At 33.1% G+C, this 18,650-nt stretch overlaps 2 protein-coding genes across 2 annotated transcripts; both read left to right on the plus strand.

Moving 5' to 3' along the window:
* Positions 1 to 4,424: 4,424 nt before the first annotated feature.
* BDCG_17196 (uncharacterized protein) lies at positions 4,425 to 4,841 on the plus strand (the record flags this gene model as incomplete). The annotated part of the gene is made up of 1 exon (XM_045426341.1): positions 4,425 to 4,841. The coding sequence occupies one exon, from the start codon at positions 4,425 to 4,427 to the stop codon at positions 4,839 to 4,841; it is 417 nt and encodes a 138-aa protein (XP_045281402.1).
* Positions 4,842 to 5,723: 882 nt separating this feature from the next.
* Positions 5,724 to 6,125, plus strand: BDCG_17197 (uncharacterized protein; the record flags this gene model as incomplete). The annotated part of the gene is made up of 2 exons (XM_045426342.1): positions 5,724 to 5,901; positions 6,031 to 6,125. The coding sequence occupies 2 exons, from the start codon at positions 5,724 to 5,726 to the stop codon at positions 6,123 to 6,125; spliced, it is 273 nt and encodes a 90-aa protein (XP_045281403.1).
* Positions 6,126 to 18,650: the final 12,525 nt, after the last annotated feature.

Genomic DNA, 18,650 nt, shown 5'->3' on the forward strand with positions numbered 1-18,650 from the left:
CTCTACATGACACTGTTAACTAGTCACTGATTTAATTTCATCATGTTACACTGACCTTGTAACAAGATCTCATAAAGAGAATAAGAACTTACAAAGAAAATATAAGTGAAAGATCTGAGAGTTCTGATATCTTAAATATATGAAATATTTATATAATTATACTTCTTCTGATTCTGTAGATATTATATATTTAATAAGTAATATAGCTATATCTACTGATAATATAAGATAACTCTTAGACTGACTGAGTGATTATATCTGAGACCAGAATCAGAATTTTTAATAGTTTTATTATCAATTCAACTGATCTCATTACACAGTTTTAACATTAGATAGTAGTTTTATACTGTCTCAGTAAAACTTACTGTCTACTCTTATCACATTTTTCAAATGAGACTATGATTTTCACTTCTCAATTTAAATTATTTTTATTACTTTAAATGACTTTAAATCTCATTTAAGTGTTATTAAAAAGCATTACTTTTTAAAAAATTAAAAATAGTCTAAAAAAACCTTAAAATGTCTAAAAATAATAACTTTATGTTAAGAATAAGACTAAATGAAATCAAATGAGATCACTTTCTTATTTTTTTCAAGTCATGATTTCATTTTAAGATCTGATATATAGTCACTTTGCATGTTTTTTTAATAACTAGTCTCAGCAGAATTCATGCTAAGAAATGTATGAAATCAGATCAAATGAAATCAAACATGAAATTCATAATCTCAGCAGTCAGTCTAATAACTCTTAAACATAAGTATAGATAGACTGACTGTGTGACTGTATCTGAGATCAGAATCAGAATATTTGATAATCTTATTACTAATTTAACTAATCTTATTACACAGTTTTAAGATTAAATAGTAGTCTTATACTATTTCAGTAAGACTTACTATCTACTCTTATTACATTTTTTAAATAAGATTATGATTTTCACTTCTCAATTTAAATTCTTTTTATTGCTTTAAATGACTTTAAATTTCATTTAAGTGTTATCAAAAAGTGTTACTTTTTAAAAAATTAAAAATAGTCTAAAAAAAACCTTAGAATGTTTAAAAATAATAACTTTATATTAAGAATGACTCTGAATAAGACTAAATGAGATCAAATGAAATTACTTTCTTATTTTTTCTAAGTCATAGTCTTATTTTAAGATCTGATCAATAGTCACTTTACCTGTTTTTTTAATAATTAGTCTCAGTGAGATTCATATTAAGAAATGTATAAGATCAGATTAAATGAGATTAAATATGAAATTCATAGTCTTAGTAGTTAATCTAAGTATAGACATAGTACTGTAGTAACTATAGATAATGTTAAAATTATAATAATAATAGATAGCTGATATATATGCAACTCAACAATGTTAATATAAAGAAATTTAATAATTATCTCAATAAGAAATTTCTGTACAGACAATTTCAACACTGACTAAATCAGATATGAATATAATACAAGTACTGAAGAAATGTCTACATACTCTTATATATTTTACTACTTCTAATCTCATTTTCTATTCATTATAAAGATTGAATATGCTCATGAAACTAAGTGTAGATAAAGATATTATTAGTTTATTAACTAATCAAGATTAATATATTAATAATGAATTAAAACATTATGTGAAACAGAAGTTTTATTTATAAATAAAGACATGTGAATCAGTATTATATACATCTGATAATATTATTAGATATCTCAATGTTCTGTTCAGAGACACTGCTATGCAGTAGAAAATATTAAATTAATTATAAAGTATTTAATAGAGAAATACTTCTCTTATAACATTCATCTCTGACTTTAATATCAAGATTCTAGAAGTAGATGATTAATTCTCAGAGAATTAAATGAAGATTAGCATACTTAAGAAGATACTAACTTTTAAACTTCTATAAGCTCTTATAAGTATAGATAGAGACTTAACTTATAAAGACTTCTACATACAACTCTGAACATTAGATAACTGTCTTATTAAGCTTAAAAGTATACAGAATAATAGTAGAAGATATTACATCTCAGTTACTTATATATCTGTGTTAAAGAATAATAATATAGATGTTATAAATTAAGTAGACTTGAACATCTATATATAAACAAGAGTTTCTGCTATCTGAACAGACTTCTGAGTTTCTGAGATTACTTCTGAAGAAGCTACTGATTAATATTAATAAGAAATGTGTATTAACTGTAACTGATCAAAATATATTACTTTTAACTACTAATTAATGTATATATCTTCTCATTTAGAAGAAAGATTAATACTAACAGTTCATGTCAAATTGAAAGCTGCAATTCTCAGTCATATATAGACTGACCGTGTGACCGTGTCTGAGACCAGAACTAGATTTTTTGATAGTCTTATTATCAATTCAACTGATCTCATTACACAGTTTTAACATTAGATAGTAGTTTCATACTGTCTTAGTAAGACTTACTATCTACTCTTATCACATTTTTCAAATGAGATCATGATTTTCACTTCTCAATTTAAATTATTTTTATTACTTTAAATGACTTTAAATCTCATTTGAGTGTTATCAAAAAGTATTACTTTTTAAAAAATTAAAAATAGTCTAAAAAAAACTTTAAAATATCTAAAAATAGTAACTTTATGCTAAGAATGAGATTACTTTCTCATTTTTTTCAAGTCATGATTTCATTTTAAGATATGATATATAGTCACTTTACATGTTTTTTTAATGACTAGTCTCAGTGAGATTCACATCAAGAAATGTATAAGATCAGATTAAATGAAATCAAATATGAAATTCATAATCTCAGCGGCCAGTCTAGTCATATACATAGAGAGTGAATTATTAAAGTAAGTGTATATATATTACATGAAAGTAATACTTTTTGACATTGTCAATTATGTTATATTAGAGAAAGATTTGAAACATAACTGTAAGAATATCTCAATGAAATAGGAAAAAGATTAGCTTATACTCAAACTTATAAGTAGAAGCTTGAAGAGATCAGATGATAATAATTTGAAGAGAAAATAATAATAAATATAATTCTTATATCTATTATAATAGATAATATGTATAATATAAAAGTTATGATAGACAGCAGTCTATATTACTATACAATGATTAAATCTTCAGTATATTCTCTTATCAAAACCTCAACTTCTTGCAGAATTTGATGACTTAAAAGATATTTACACTTATTATATAATGAAACTCAACATAGATATCAGAGAATATTAATATGAGAATACTTATACATATAAAGTTAATAATCTTAACTATAATCTTATACTAGAACTTGTCTGATTATCTGAATAAGACATTCTATTAGACACTTAAAACAGAAGTTTAATATTTCTTAATAATAATTAAGTTTATAAGAATAATATTCATAAGACTATGAATCTGACACAGATCTCTGTTAATACTTATAAAATACTCTGAAAGAACTTCTGATAAAGTTGCTAATAAAATTACTGACAGTAGAATTATATAGTGATTGTAGCGTACGCCGCTACGTAGGGTCAGATATAAGGGTAAAAACTTGTCTTATTCTCTTAAAGATGGGAGATGAGCATACGCCCTTATATATACAGTGATTGTTCTATAGAGATTAGCTCTTGTAGAAGAGGTGATCGCCTATGAAGAGAAGAACAGAGGCTCTGTAGAGAAGGAGCAGATGCTCTCATAGAAGAAGCAATCACATATGAAGAAAAGAATGAAGGCTCTGTAGAGAAGGAGTGAAAGCTCTCATAGAAGAAGTGATCACATATGAAGAGAAGAATAGAGAGAGAAGGTAGAAGCAGAAGCTTCAGAAAACAGTAAGAAATGAAGTAGAAGCTAGAGCTGAATAGAGGATTGACTTGAATAGGGGGTGAAAGTACGCCACAGTCCCTCTATCTGAAAGAATGCATTCGCAGAGAAGAAAAAAAAATGATGTTGAAAAAAGATAGCAGATATTGTGAGCGCTAGGCCCAAAGAGGTGAATATTGTTCAGAAGTGCTAGTCTGTTTACATATGCTGCAGATATTATAGAAAAGAGGAGACTGAATGATAGAATTGCTTATTCATACAAAGAGTGATCAGATGTAAGAATTGTTTATCTCTATAAAGAATGAAAGATGTAAGAATGACTTGAAAAGAAATGATAAGAAAGAGACAGAAGTTCTTTAATCTAAAAACAGCTGTAAGAAAAGAAAGGAATTGTAAAGAAATCACAAGAAGCTTGAATGAGAAAGAGTTCTTTGATAAGATAGATGAGAGCAGAAGTTTCATTGTGACAGGGAAAAGGTTCTGTGAGTGATAGAGATCAGTGTAGATGAATGATTATATCAATATATATATTACAATCACTTTCTCCTTATCCTTCTCTTATTTCTTACACATCTCACTAAAATTTAACATAGTGAAATTAGTGAAAATCACGACATACAGAAGATTAGATCACAGAAATGATGAGCCTTAAGAAGAAGTCAACAGTTGTGAAGACAGGCGCAGTGAGCATGGTGAAAAAGATCTTGATCTTAGAGAAATTGTTTCAGTCATTAAGTCAGAAGAAGTGTGATGCTCTTCTTCATATAAGTGATAGAGAAGAGAAGATGAATGAGGAGACTGATGAAGAGAGAACAGATGAGAATGAGATGAAAGAAAATGATGAAGATGAAGAGTTAGAATTTCAGATAGATGAACTTTCAATACTATCAACTTATCTTTTCACATATGAAGTGATCAAAGATCAAGATAAAGAAAAGACAGTGATATCTTATCATTACTTAGCTAGGCTGCATGGTGCTGCTGCAGAAGAGTTAACAGATGAATCACATGATAGAAGCTCAAAGAGTCAAGAAGAATCTAAGACTATGATGTGAAAGCTTATAACACTGTTTATTCATTTGAAAAAGTCATGGCTGTTCACACACTGATTTTCAGAAGAAGACATTGAGATGAATAAGAGAGAAGAAAGTCAGAAGACTGCTGTGAAAGCAGTCAGTGATAAAGAGCTGCAAGTAGAATCAAAAGTAGAAGCTGAATGAATAAATACAGATACTGAAGAATCATTGCTGACAGAAGAGAACAAGAAGCACTGAAGAGCTAGTTGAAAGCAATATGAAACTCTGAGTGACAATGTTTTGAGAAAGTCAGAGTGGAAGAAGAATGTTGAGAGTGATCAGATGTCTTGATTATATGACACAGCATATATAAGACACCTGCATCACAATGACAAGACTGACTTACACTTTCAGCAGAATGACAAGCTCGCTCACCTGAGTGTGTCAATCATGTGAGATCTGACTGTGAAGAGGCTTACAGATGTCATCTTGATCATTGAAAGACTTGTGAAATATAGTGAGAAGATGTTATTTATCAATCATGAATTTTTCATTTTACTCAGTCAGTGATTGATTAAAGATTTGAGACAGTTATCTGCTAAGTGAAAGTTGTACTGATGAATGAATAATGATAAGCTAATCACTTCATAGATCATCAATTCTAAGGATTTCACTAATCAGAATATCATTATTCTGCAGACTCATGAGAAAATAGCTTCTATATCATATCAGTGTTGCATGAAGAGCCAGAGATGATTTAAGAAATGTGTGATTGCCCCTGCAGATGACAAACAGATGTGACAAGAGTATGATACTTACATCAACTGTTAGTGAGGAAATAAGAAGTCTCACTGCTCTTTAAATCACTGTAGTCAGTATGAACTCAGGCAAAACACAGATAACTTGCTGTTTGAAGAGAGTATGCCTGAATTTGAAAAGACTGCAGCTGAGAAGACAGATATTGATGACATTGTTAAGATCAGTGATACAGAGAAGAAGAATGATTCAACTATAGTTTCAATGAAGAAAATGCCTATATCTTTTAAGCACAAGACATTGAGTCTGATTGCACTGAAACTCTTGAAATGTGTTCAAATCAGTGAGCAGAGCATCTCAATACCTGTGAAGATAGATAATGAGATGAAGACAAGCTGTTCAACCCCTGCTAAGATGATTAATAAGGCCAAGATGAGCAGTGTGTGATGATTGTCAATCCTGTCTTCTGAAGGCCGCACAGTTGATTGTAGAGCTCAAGATCTGAAGATACTGAGACAGCTGCCTAATCTTGATAAGCATAATCTGAACACTGTTCAGGCTGTGTGAAAGAAACTGAATAAGATAGCTGAGTTCATTAATATAGTTTCAGCTGTGAGAGATACTGTGATTAATAATCATTTCTTTAAGTTACTCAGCAGAGTGTGTTTCAGTGATCTTGTGAATAAGAAATTATCAGTGAATATTGTATTTTGAGATATATATCTCACTGAGCAGAAGGTCAAGCTGTAGAAAGAGCTTGAAGATGATTGATAAGAAGAGACAGAGTGAAATGATGAAAAGAGTGAAAGATAGTGATTTTCTTATTTTCTTTGTTTCCTCATTTAATAGCTAAAATTAGATTATAATACATTTTCTTTCTTTCTTTCACTCTGTCTCTATTTTACTTTTCTTTCTATCATTTACTCAGCTGACTGCAAGGCTTCTTAGTCATGAAGACCTTGACCAGGTGCAGAGTATCTTATGCAAAGACTTCAAGAAGCTCTCAGATCAGGTCTTTATATCTCTTTCACTTAATCTGAAGATAAGTCTTGCTGTTCTCTGTGCACTTTCTTATGATGTTTTCAACTTCAAATTGCAACTGATCATCAATAAGTACTGATTCTGATAATAAGTGTTTTATATTCACTTCTGTTAACACAGTCTTTTTCAGATAAATGATGAAGATTACTGAGTACATTCATTAATCAGCTGATAGTTTCAATTGAAATGCAGCATCTGATACTTTCTGAAGAACATGAAATAAGCCTATCTGTAAGAGTGATAGCTTGAACATCTCTTTTAATATATAGCTCTTTTGAGCTTTTTAAGTAAGGTTCAAGAAGACTCAATTGTCAATCTGAATAGTTGATTAAGAATGAGATCAGTCAAAGAACTCAGTCATTCTAGCTTTTGTCAGAATGTATGAGTCAAGAACATCTTACTGCATCATATCTCACACAGTGATAAACTCAGCTACATCTAGCAGAGCTTTCTCATTGTTCAATGACAGCTATCTAGACTTTACACTCATGAGCAATTCAAAGAGAGAGATCATTGCTGACTGTGTAGTTACTGAGTTCAACACTCTTTTCACTTATTCAAGCAGAGCAGTTCAATTTGTTTCATATTCATCTATAAGAAGTATTCATAATATGACTTCAACTGTGAGATTGATTCACTTGCTTTGACTGTTTGAGCAAGAATTATAGACAGTTGTTATTCATGCCTTAATTTTCATGAGTTGAAGAACTGACTTTCAAAATTGTGATGTAAATTTGAGATCTCTATCTGAAATAATTGTCAGTGAGAGCTGTCAGCAGCAGATTATCTTCTTATAGAAGTCTTCTGCTTATCATGAAGCATCTCATTGTTTCTGTTCTGTAATTAGAATTACTGCTTTCAAAAATTTGTCTGTGACTGTCAATATAGTGTTATGATTGTCACTCACAGATAATTCTGTAATAAAATCAATTAAAAGAACTTCAAACAGCTGTTTTAAGAGTGAGATGAGGTGTAATTTGCCCCCTGACAAGTGATTCAGTGATTTGACTAGTTAGCAATTGAGACATTGTGATAGATGGTTCAGGATTCTCTTTCAGGCATGAGAAAGAAAGAAGAACTGATAAATAAGGTTTTTCATTCAATGAAGATCAGAGTGACCTGCTGTATCATAGCATATACAGATAATGTATCACACCAGTGATTTGAGAATACAGAGACATAATTCTTTGAAGAATAATAGCCTGTCCTGCACTGTAAACAACTGATATCACTCTTTCTAACTGGCCTTGTGAAAGACCTTTCTCAATGCTGAATTGCAGGGAATATCTCAGTGTAGTTGCTTTTTGAATTCATCAGTGAGCTCTATCACTGTAGTTGAAATCATATATATCTTCACTGAAGATGTGTCTATCATCAGTTTGTCTGCCTGATTAGTAATGATCTGACAGATTTTTTTCTACTCTTCAGAGGGAATCTCTTCTGAATCATTATCTAGACAGCACAATCTGAATAGAATATCAGCATTAGCATGTGCAGTGCTCTTGCAATAGCAGATTGTCATTTGCAGAAGATATAAGCTTAGAACTAAGACTCAATTCATCAGTCAGTTGCTACAATGATCTATCATCAGTGACTGAAAAGTGAATACAAGAGTGACATGATTCATGATAACTGTAAACTTGTCATCTAAATACTGTGATAATTTTCACAGGGCTTATATAAGTTCAAGACACTTTAATTCAGTTGTTCAGTAGCACTTTTCAGTCATGCTCAATCAGTGAGAGAGAAATAGAACAGATCTTTCAATGTTATTCATTTCAACTTAGTATAGAACTACTCTGATATCTCTTTACTTACTGACATTCACATACAATATGAAGAGACATTTAAAGTCAGGATATGCCTGGGTGAGAGTGTCTATCAAGGCTTGCTTTATCATGTCAAACAAATGTCTGACTTTTATGAGCAGAGTGTGAAACTGTGATGAGTTCTCAAATCTCACTAACTTAATCTTAGCTGTGTATGACACTCTTTTCTGACCTGTTTTTGAACTGTTATACAGCAACTTGATCTTGAGAGTCTCTAATACTTTCATCTGATCTGTATAAAAACTGATAAAATTGTGATAATAATTGAAGAGGCTGATGATTTCTTCTAGTTCTCTGAGTGTTATAGAGAAAGCTAGATTAGCAATAGCAGCTACTTTCTCTTCTTAGATAGATATATCTAGTCAGCTGATATAATGACTCAGCAAATACACTGAGAAGTACATGAAATGACATTTAGTTAATGACATTATTATCTCAGATATCTCAAGAGCTGTGAAGACTTGCTGCATATAATGAAGATGTTTATTCAGTAAGTAAGAGAAGATAATGATATCATCTACATAGACTAATATAAATCACTATAGAAATTTCACTAGAATCTTCTTCATACACTGTTGAAAGAACTCAGGTGAGGTTGTCAATCTTATTGTGATAACTGTAAAATGTTCAAGACCTCAGTGCAGAATTATAAATGTGATTTTGAAATGATCACTCTGTTCAATTGCTTGTTGAAAGAAGCCTTGACAGATATTTATAAATGAGAATACTGTAGAATCACTGAGTGATTGTAACACATCTTGTTATATCAGTAGAGAGTATGTATTGAGAAGTAAGTGTATGTTTACTTTTCACAAATCAATCATCATTCTCAGCTTCTCTCTAAGCCAGATCATAAAGGCAGGTGAAGCAATGAGATTCCTGTCTTCAAGAGAAACATATTCAATTCTTCTATCTTACAGAAGTGAGTTCAGAATCTGATCAGTGGCTTTGTGATCTCTTTGAGATAGAGAATAGAGTCTCTGTTTCAGACTGGAAAAGTTGCTCTCATTAATGAACTGCAGTGACATCTTAATATCATCTGAAAATAAGCCTAGGCTGAAGCTAAATAGTTTGTGATGTTGATCAATGATTGCTTGAATGACTACTCAGTCTTCTGCTGCTCAGTGATCTGATACATTCACTTGAACTCACTTAATGAGAGTGTCTGCTGTGAGAATTTGAAGTGAATTATCCTGATCTTCTGCATCTGCCAAATGTAATTTGATGTATGAGATAGAAAACAGAGGATCTTCTCAGTAAGAATGATGAATGACATTGACATTGACAGCACAAATGACAATCTTCTTTCACTGCCAGAGCGGCTGTGAGTTTAGCAGACATCTATCCGCGTGGATAGCATCTCTGATGATCTTGGTATTTATGAAATATCTTTCATAAAATGTAACAAGTTTGCTGTGAACATTGATAGTTGCTTTCACTGATGATAATACATTATTAGCTATGATTATATTGCATCTGAGATATCACACTAAGTGGAATTCATCTTCAACAATGAAAAGAGAATTGTTATTCATTCTCAAGATAAGGTCTGTTATTATGAATAGATTTGATTCATCAGCTTCTGAGCTAACTTCTCAAATGCTCACATGTCAATCATGTGACATAGAGATCAGTTGACAATGAGAGAAGAATAGGTTTACTATTATTGCATCAATAAGTGATATACCCGCACCTGTATTCATGTAAACAGAGAGATTGTCTTGTAGCATAATGACAGAAATAATGAGAAAGGTGTAAGACAAATACTGTAGTCTGTTAATGTATTCTTGATCACTTATAGAGATATCACACACTGCAACTGCATATATGTCAGCATTAAAGATATTTCAATAATTATCTGAGAAAATGTCTGTAGACAAGATAAGTCTCTCAGTACTTGTCTCACTGATTATTTTTTCAACTCACTGTTGAAATCTAGACTGAGATCTAGATTCAGCAGCTCATTGTCATCTTCTTCAGTACTCTTCAATTCAACTTGATTCACTGAATAATCACTGTTCTCCTCTTTTTTAAGGCAGTAGTTGATGTAATGAGAGTCTTCACAGATGTAGCACTCTGCTGCAGGCACTGACAGTCTTCCTTCTTCTATTATACACTGAATCAGCAACTTACTCATTGTGAGAGCACTTGTGAGAATCACTGCTGTCTCTGCAGTAGACATAGACAGCTTTGTAGCTTCTGTCTGCTTGAATAGAGAGATGTGATACAGACAGCAGTTATTATTCTGTTTAAAATATCTGGAACTATATATATAGTCAGTGAATTAAGTCTTCTGATCAGTTCAGACATATCAGACAGCTGACTCATTGTCTCTAATTTATTATCAGAAGTCATTCAATTGTTCAGTGAGAATGAGTGATATAATTAAGAAAAGATTGAACTCTAAATTCTCTTACAAGAGCCTCTTTACTATAACAGAATCAGAGATTACAGCAGCTTGCAGTAAGTTAATCTTCTGTAAGATGTATAATATCAGAGACAGTTCATCTGACTTCTCAAAGAAAAAACACAGAGTCTGAGCTTTCATTCAAGCTTCTTCTTCTGATAGCTGAAACTCGCGTTTTAACTCATCAACAGTGATAGAGAGAGAGATATTCATATTCTTTCTCATTTCAATAGACAGACTGTTATGCTATTTCAACACCTGACTCTTCAGACACAGAGAGAATATATGAAGAACTGTATTATCTCTCTTCTGTATGACAATGAATTTCAAGTGACTGACAAACATCATTACATTCATTTTCACTAAGTCAAATAGCATGATGTTATCAGCCTGTAATCTCACTGATCTATTGTCACTTCATGCAGATAAACAGAGTTCACTATCAAGTGAAAGATCAAGATTGTCATGAACAGATGTCTGATTCCTGTATATTCAGTTTTTCTCTGAGTTATAAGTAAAACACACAGTGTTAGCTTCTCTGAGGAAATTAATCCTGTCTCTTATTAGATTATAACAGTGTGTTCTGTCTTCAGCACTGTGCAGTCTCTGTGAAATTGTCAGCATTTATCAGATTCTAGAAGATGATTTAAAGTCTTTCTCAAAGAAGGTATCTAATTGCTGCACAGACTCATTGAGAGAATTATCAGCTCTGATATCTGTTCTATCAATCTGAACTGAATGATTTATCTGCTGATGACAGTTCAGCTTCTGTCTTTGAGTGATGAGTACAGCTTTCTTAGCATGAAAGCTATTTCATACTTCTGTTAATCTGCTTCTTCTATCTGTCAATTATTTAAGATTCTCTTAGAGTTTGCTGACATATTTGTTAACAAGAGTAATACACTTATTCAACTGCTTCTTTCACTGATCAAGCTGATATTCACATTCATTGAGCTTATTCTCTTATCAGATCAGTCAGACTTCTAGCTGTTCTAACTTCTTAATTGTATCTAGTATTACTGCTTCATCAGAAGAAGCACAGTTCTGACAGTCAAATTCATGAAAGCTTAAGATTATCAAATCTCTCTTCTTAGTATTCTTTGTGATATCTGTGCAGAAGACCTGTAATCAGAGATCAATGACATTCTTTCATTCTGCTACTGAAGTGAAGTTAAGAGCTGTTTTTATATCATTGTAATGCCTGACTGATACACTTATAAGAATATCTTTTACTTTGATACAATTATACAGTGTCACTTAGCTTTTGACACTCTCATACTGTTCATCTATGTTTCATCAGACTTTCACAATTATAATAGCATGCTTTTCAGTCATTGCTTGTAAGTAAGTTCATTCTGAGTCAGGTTCATCAGTGAATTCTCAGATGAGTTATTCAATTCTACTGATGAGCTTATTCAGTTTAGTGAAAGAGAGTGACTGATAGAAGCTGCTCTGAGTGATTCATTCATTTTGCTTTATTATCATGATGAGACTGATGAAGTTATATAAGAGTGTGAAGATGAGTTTACTGTGACTGTGATTATATTCTAGACTGATCACTAGTGCTATAGCATTCTGAAGCAGAAGATGCTTAAATAATTATTAGTCAGACCTATTATCAGCTGTAATGTTAAATAAGATAAATTCAAATAACTGCAGACCAGATCAATCACTAGCTGCAGTGTTAAAAGAAGATAGAGTAACTAATCAGACTGATTACTGACTAGTCAATTCTCAGTGTTCACAGCTCAGTTCAATCATCAGTGCTATATATATCAAGAATGAAGTGAAAGTTAAAGAGGCTAGAAGAACTTGATTCTTAACAAGATATACTATCAAATTGTAGTGTACATCACTACATAGGGTCAGATATAAGGGTAAAAACTTGTCTTATTCTCTTAAAGATGGGAGATGGGTGTACACTCTTATATATACAGTGATTGTTCTATAGAGATTAGCTCTTGTAGAAGAGGTGATCATCTATGAAGAGAAGAACAGAGACTCTGTAGAGAAGAAGCAGACACTCTCATAGAAGAAGCAATTGCATATGAAGAAAAGAATGAAGGCTCTGTAGAGAAGAAGTGAAAGCTCTCATAGAAGAAGTGATCACATATGAAGAGAAGAACAGAGGGAGAAGATAGAAGCAGAAGCTTCAGAAAACAGCAAGAAATGAAGCAGAAGCTAGAGCTGGATAGAGAATTGACTTGAATAGAGGGCGGAAGCACGTCACAGTGATCTACTTCATTAGTCTGACTAATATCAAAAAAGCTCTAGATCTTGGAGAATAACGTTGTTGTGTTGTAATCTAACTACGCGAGTTACACTAAATGAATAGGTTGGGGTGGCACGTGACTAGGGTAGGTGTAGTAATCACCAACACCCCCCCTTGCTACACCGTGGCCTATGAGCCGCCACCCGAGGCCTTCCCCATTCTCAAATCTTTCAAAAATGCAATAATAATTAATTACATCAATCAGACCCTGATTTCCTCATTAGGAAAGGTGTCTGTACGGCAATAACTGTAAAAATCAAGAAATACATGCAAAATCCATTGATCCGCCGTATCATCATTACCATTCAATCATTCCTTCTTCTCAATTTCCTGAATGTCAACTCTCTTGACAAATTCTTCAAATGCAGGCTTCGCCAGTGGCTTGATGAGCCTGTCAGCTATATTCACTGTAGAACCAACATGTTCCATCATGATTTCCCCTTTTTCAACCAAATCACGGAGAATATGATATCTAATCTTGATGTGGCGCGACCTTCATGTTAAGGACTCCCCTTTTGCTAGATCAATTGCTCCCTTATTGTCAACTTGTAGGTGCGAGCATATTTTCGCTTTTCCATCATTCATCAACCCAGTGTCATATAACATATCATTCAACCAGATTATCTCACAAGCTGTCTCACTAGCTGCAATATATTTGGCTTCTGTGGTTGATTTGGTGATAGATGTCTGTCTCTGCGACCGCCATGAGATTGGTGACCTGTTAATCAATATAATGTAGCTGGTAGTTGATTTGTATTGAGGATCCACCCCCACTCAGTCCGAATCACAGTATGTCACAGAACTCAGGCTCACATCACTGATCTCCTTCCTGTATAATATGCCATGGTTTTTCATCTTCTTGACATAACATAGGACATGCTTCAACGCTGCCCAACATGCCTTGTGCGGATGTGAGTTAAAACGCGAGAGATAGTTGACTGCGAATGCCAGGTCTGGCTGGCTGCTTGAGACCAAATACTGCAATGATCCCAATCCTTGATGATATCTTATAGCTGTAAAGTCATCATCCAATCCTCCCCTCTCATCAGGTGAGAATTCCAGTCATATACTGACTGCCATCAAGGTGTCAGCTGGATTTATCTTATTCATGTCAAAATCTTTCAGAATCTCCTCAATATAACAGCTCTGTGTAACTGCTAGATCATCATTCCTCTGGCATTTGACCTTCATCCCAAGATATGGCTTGATCTCTTCAACATTCTTTGTCTCAAATCTCTTTGCAATCTCCCTCAATATCCAGTCTAATTACTGTTCTTGAGATCTTGTCACCTGACAATCATCAACATGCAATATCAGATAGATCTTGTGAACAGAGTGATATAGAAATCCACCATCATAAGATGATATCTTGAATCTCAATGTGGTGAGATGTTCTGTTGCTAGGAAATACCATACCCTCACAGCTTGCTTCATTTCATATAGACTCTGGCAGAGTAATCTCACCAAGCTTCCTCTGTTATGCTTAACACCTGTGAGCAGTTGCATATAGATCATCTTGTTCTGTGATAGTATGTCATTCAAAAACACGGATACATAGTCAATTGATTTGACCTTTCATTCTTTGGCAGTTGATATAGTGAATAGGCTGCATGATGTAGGCCCTGATATCACTGCAGCATACAATCTTGTATAATAAATACCCTGCTGTTGCAAGAATTCTCTAATCACTCAGTGAGCTCTAAAGTGAATGATTTCTCTCTTATTGTTGAATTTCTGATCATATACTCATTTATCTGTAAGAATATTCATTTCTGAGGTCTTCTCAATGATAATATATATCTTCTTCTGTTCAAATATCTTAATCTCCTTTTTCATTGTCTTATATCAATAGTTTCAGTCTGGGCTTCTTTTGACTTCTGTCAGTGTAGTTGATCAGTCTGTCAGAACACTTAGAACAGAATCATTCTCATTAACAGAGTCTTTGAACTCTTCATTCATGACAAGCTGTGTCTCATTATCTAGAAGGTAGATTGAATCAATTGCATTCTCTAAGTCTTCATTAATAATCATCTTCAAAACATCTGACTTTTTCTTTGCTAGGTGTCATAGTAAGCAGTGCTGTTATCTCTCTCTGACATTCAGAATGTTCAATTCATTAGGCAATTCATTGAATTCCCTCACTGTGTTTACAGGTGTATTTGCACTCATGTCAAGAGCTTCATCAAATATGACATCTCATGCAATCTCAAGATGATGTGCAACAGAATCTCATACACAATATTGGTGTAATTCTTGATATTCAATCAGCTGCCATTCCCTGCTGTCAGTTCTATTCACAAGCTTATTTGACACTTTCAAATTCTTCTTGTAGACCTTGCACCCCCATCTCTGTATTCAATGAACAGAAGGTTGCACCCCAGTTCACACTTTAAAAGGTATAAGTGATGTTTCTTTCTTGCATTCAAATATCTTTGTTGATGTTGAAGATGTGTTGATCATCATGATCACAGCTTGCATTGCCTCATCTCAGAGCTCTTTCACCAGCTCACTATCAAATAGCAAGCTTCTTATCTTCTCTGCAACTATTCAATTCATATGTTTCACTGAGTCATTTGATTGTGATGTATCAGATGTAGTTGTTTCATACACTATTTCTTTGCTCTGACAGTAGGTCTTAAGTTCTTGACTTTTGAACTCTTCTTCATTATCTCAGTGTAGGGTTTCAATTCAGTGTTGAGTAGTGGTCTCAATTCCATCAATAAAGATCATCAAATGTGCAGTGATCTCACTCTTTGATATCACAAGAATAATTCATCTGTAGCATGTAGCATTGTCTGTAATACTCATTCAATAATTAGCTCTCTCTTGAGTAGAGAGATTAGCTTCATCATATAGTGTACAGCCATCATCTGCAAGGTCCATGAAGAATCTCATCACAGGTTTGATAGTCCTTGTCATTAATATGAATGTTGAATGTGTCATTTTTGCCTGTACACAGGTCTTGCAGAATGGCAAAGCTCTGTCACCTCTTATTCTCATTTCTAGTTGTGAATCTGCCACCATTTTTGTGATATCCGCGGAATTCAGGTGTTCTAGCTTTTGATGTCATTGCATCATTGTAAGTTCTATAATCTTTGTATCATTTCTTTCAGATAGTGTCAATATTGTGTCATTACTCTTTGTCTGCAGTGTATTCACAGATTCAAAATCACTATTAAGTATAGTGAATTGAATTAAGTCTCTGTATGTGACTGACTTTTCTATCTCATAGATATCTCTGTCATTCAATCTTGCAGTAAATGAGAACATTCTATCAGAAGACATAAGTAATATAATGTGATTATTTTCATATGCCAGTTGTTTGAAGATATAACCTTGACATATGAGCTTATCCATGCTCATAAGGTTCACTTTCAATTTTGAGACATAGTGAACATCATTTAACAGCATATCTGTCTCTTTCACTGAAATCTTTGTATCTTCTATAGCTGCAGCAGAGACTACTGTTCTGTCTGTCATTTTCAACATCACTTTCACCTTCTGAGGCTTTGCCATGACAAGATCCCTGTGAGGTGTGATGTGAGTGCCTGATTCAGAGTCTAGGATTCAGGTATCTTTTCCTGTCTGATCACTCGCATAGGCCTTTTCTTTGATGCAAAATACTTGCTTCATAATGTTATGAACAGGAGCAGTATCTGTATTCTCTGCATTCTTGTCTTTATCCTTGTTCCTATTTGTATTGGAGTTCAAAGAATATTTCTCAGGGTATTTCTTTCAACAGTCAGTCTGAATATGATCAATCTTTTGACAATGATAGCAGGTCCTCACATCATTACCTCTACATTCAGGTTTGAATTCAGTGTTCTTGTCCTTGTCATTGTCTTTGTCCTTGCCTTTCTTATCCTTGTCTTGGGCGTTATTCACAGGATTTTTTGTGAATTCAGTACTACTATTTTCCGCAGTAGGAAGGCATAGAAGTATGTCACAGTATAATCTCATGAAGTCTTCTTCTAAAGGTCTCAAATTGTCCTTATTGATCTGGTTCATTCTATTCTTTATGAAGGATGCCCAATCTCTATTGACTTCTGTCAGTAATCTATTGAAAAACACAACATCTTCAATCTTATATTTCAGACAGATATAATCAGTTCTGATGATAATTAATCATTCAATAAAAGCTCTGTCAGATTCTTTGCTTTTGAAGATCATTTCAATAAGCTCTTTAAATAAATGAGTTCTGCATACAGCAGGTCTCTCAGAAAAGTTATTCTCTATAATAGTTTATAGAGTATAAGCTGATAATTTGAACTTCTTAGATATAGTGAAATGAGCCTTGGTCTGCAGGGCAATTGCAGACCATATGTAATTGTATAATCAAAGATTGTATTCTTTTCAGAAATGTTGCATGTTCATAGTGATATTCTTATCAAGATCATTATCTTCAAGAATATTATCAGTTTCAGACTGCTCTGCAGTCAAAAGAATTTCCTCTCTTCACATTGAGTAGTTAATGAATTCAGTGAGAACTATCAGTCTTTTGATGAGTCTTACTTAACTTCTGAATTCTTCAAGAACTTTCATTATAACAGATGTCTTCTCTTTTCATTGAAGGTATTCTGTCAGATTCACTCTCATCTCATCACTTACAAGGGTCTCACCTCTACTGATCTTCATACACTCAACCTCATGCTGAAGTCTTGCAATTTCAAGTCTCATACAAGTCTTCTCACTCACTGAGTCATTGTTGTTCCAGTCACTTGAGTTCTCTGCATTGTCTGATATCTCACTGATGTCTTCAACTGAGTCTTTGTATTCATTGAACTTGTCAGACTGTTTCTCTGTGATGATTTCATTCAGCTCAAATGTCTCTGAGGCAGTCACTTTTCAATTCATTGCAGGTGTTGATAAACTCATGCCCAATCCTTCTTATGCTTCAGGCATTTGTGGATTTCTTCTCCTACATGTTGGCATGTAATCCTTCATTAAGTCAGGCTTTTCACCCAATCTCAGGTTCATCATGAGTTCAATTAATTAATAAAAGACATCTAGGCACGCGTAACAATATGTGGAGATGTCAATTTAGCACATTGTTGCAGTTATTTGTTGCTTGCGAAGGGCTTCATAATCTCTTGAAGAATAATGTTATTGTGTTGTAATCTAACTACGCGAGTTACACTAAATGAATAGGTTGGGGTGGCACGTGACTAGGGTAGGTGTAGTAATCACCAACACTAGAGAAGTTATCTTATATTATAAAAATAGATTCTCATATAAAACTCTTTTAATAATATTATGAATATCTTGATATCTTCTGATAAGATAATGTTATAAATCTATCGCTCTTATAAGACTCAGAAGTAAATTACAGTATTAAGCTGAAAAAGAAGAATGATAAGAATCTTGAATTATTATAAGACTCTCTTTATAATATATTTTGAGATAAACTTCTTCTTCTTTAAAAGACACTCAATGATCTGTTAAATAAGAGATTTATATATATTAGTAACTCTTTCATCATAGCTTCTATTCTCATTTATAAAGAAATCAGATAAGAGACTCTGATTCTATATAAACTATCAAGA

This window comes from Blastomyces dermatitidis, assembly GCF_000003525.1.
Source record: "Blastomyces dermatitidis ER-3 genomic scaffold supercont1.6, whole genome shotgun sequence".
Classification (NCBI taxonomy): domain Eukaryota; kingdom Fungi; phylum Ascomycota; class Eurotiomycetes; order Onygenales; family Ajellomycetaceae; genus Blastomyces; species Blastomyces dermatitidis.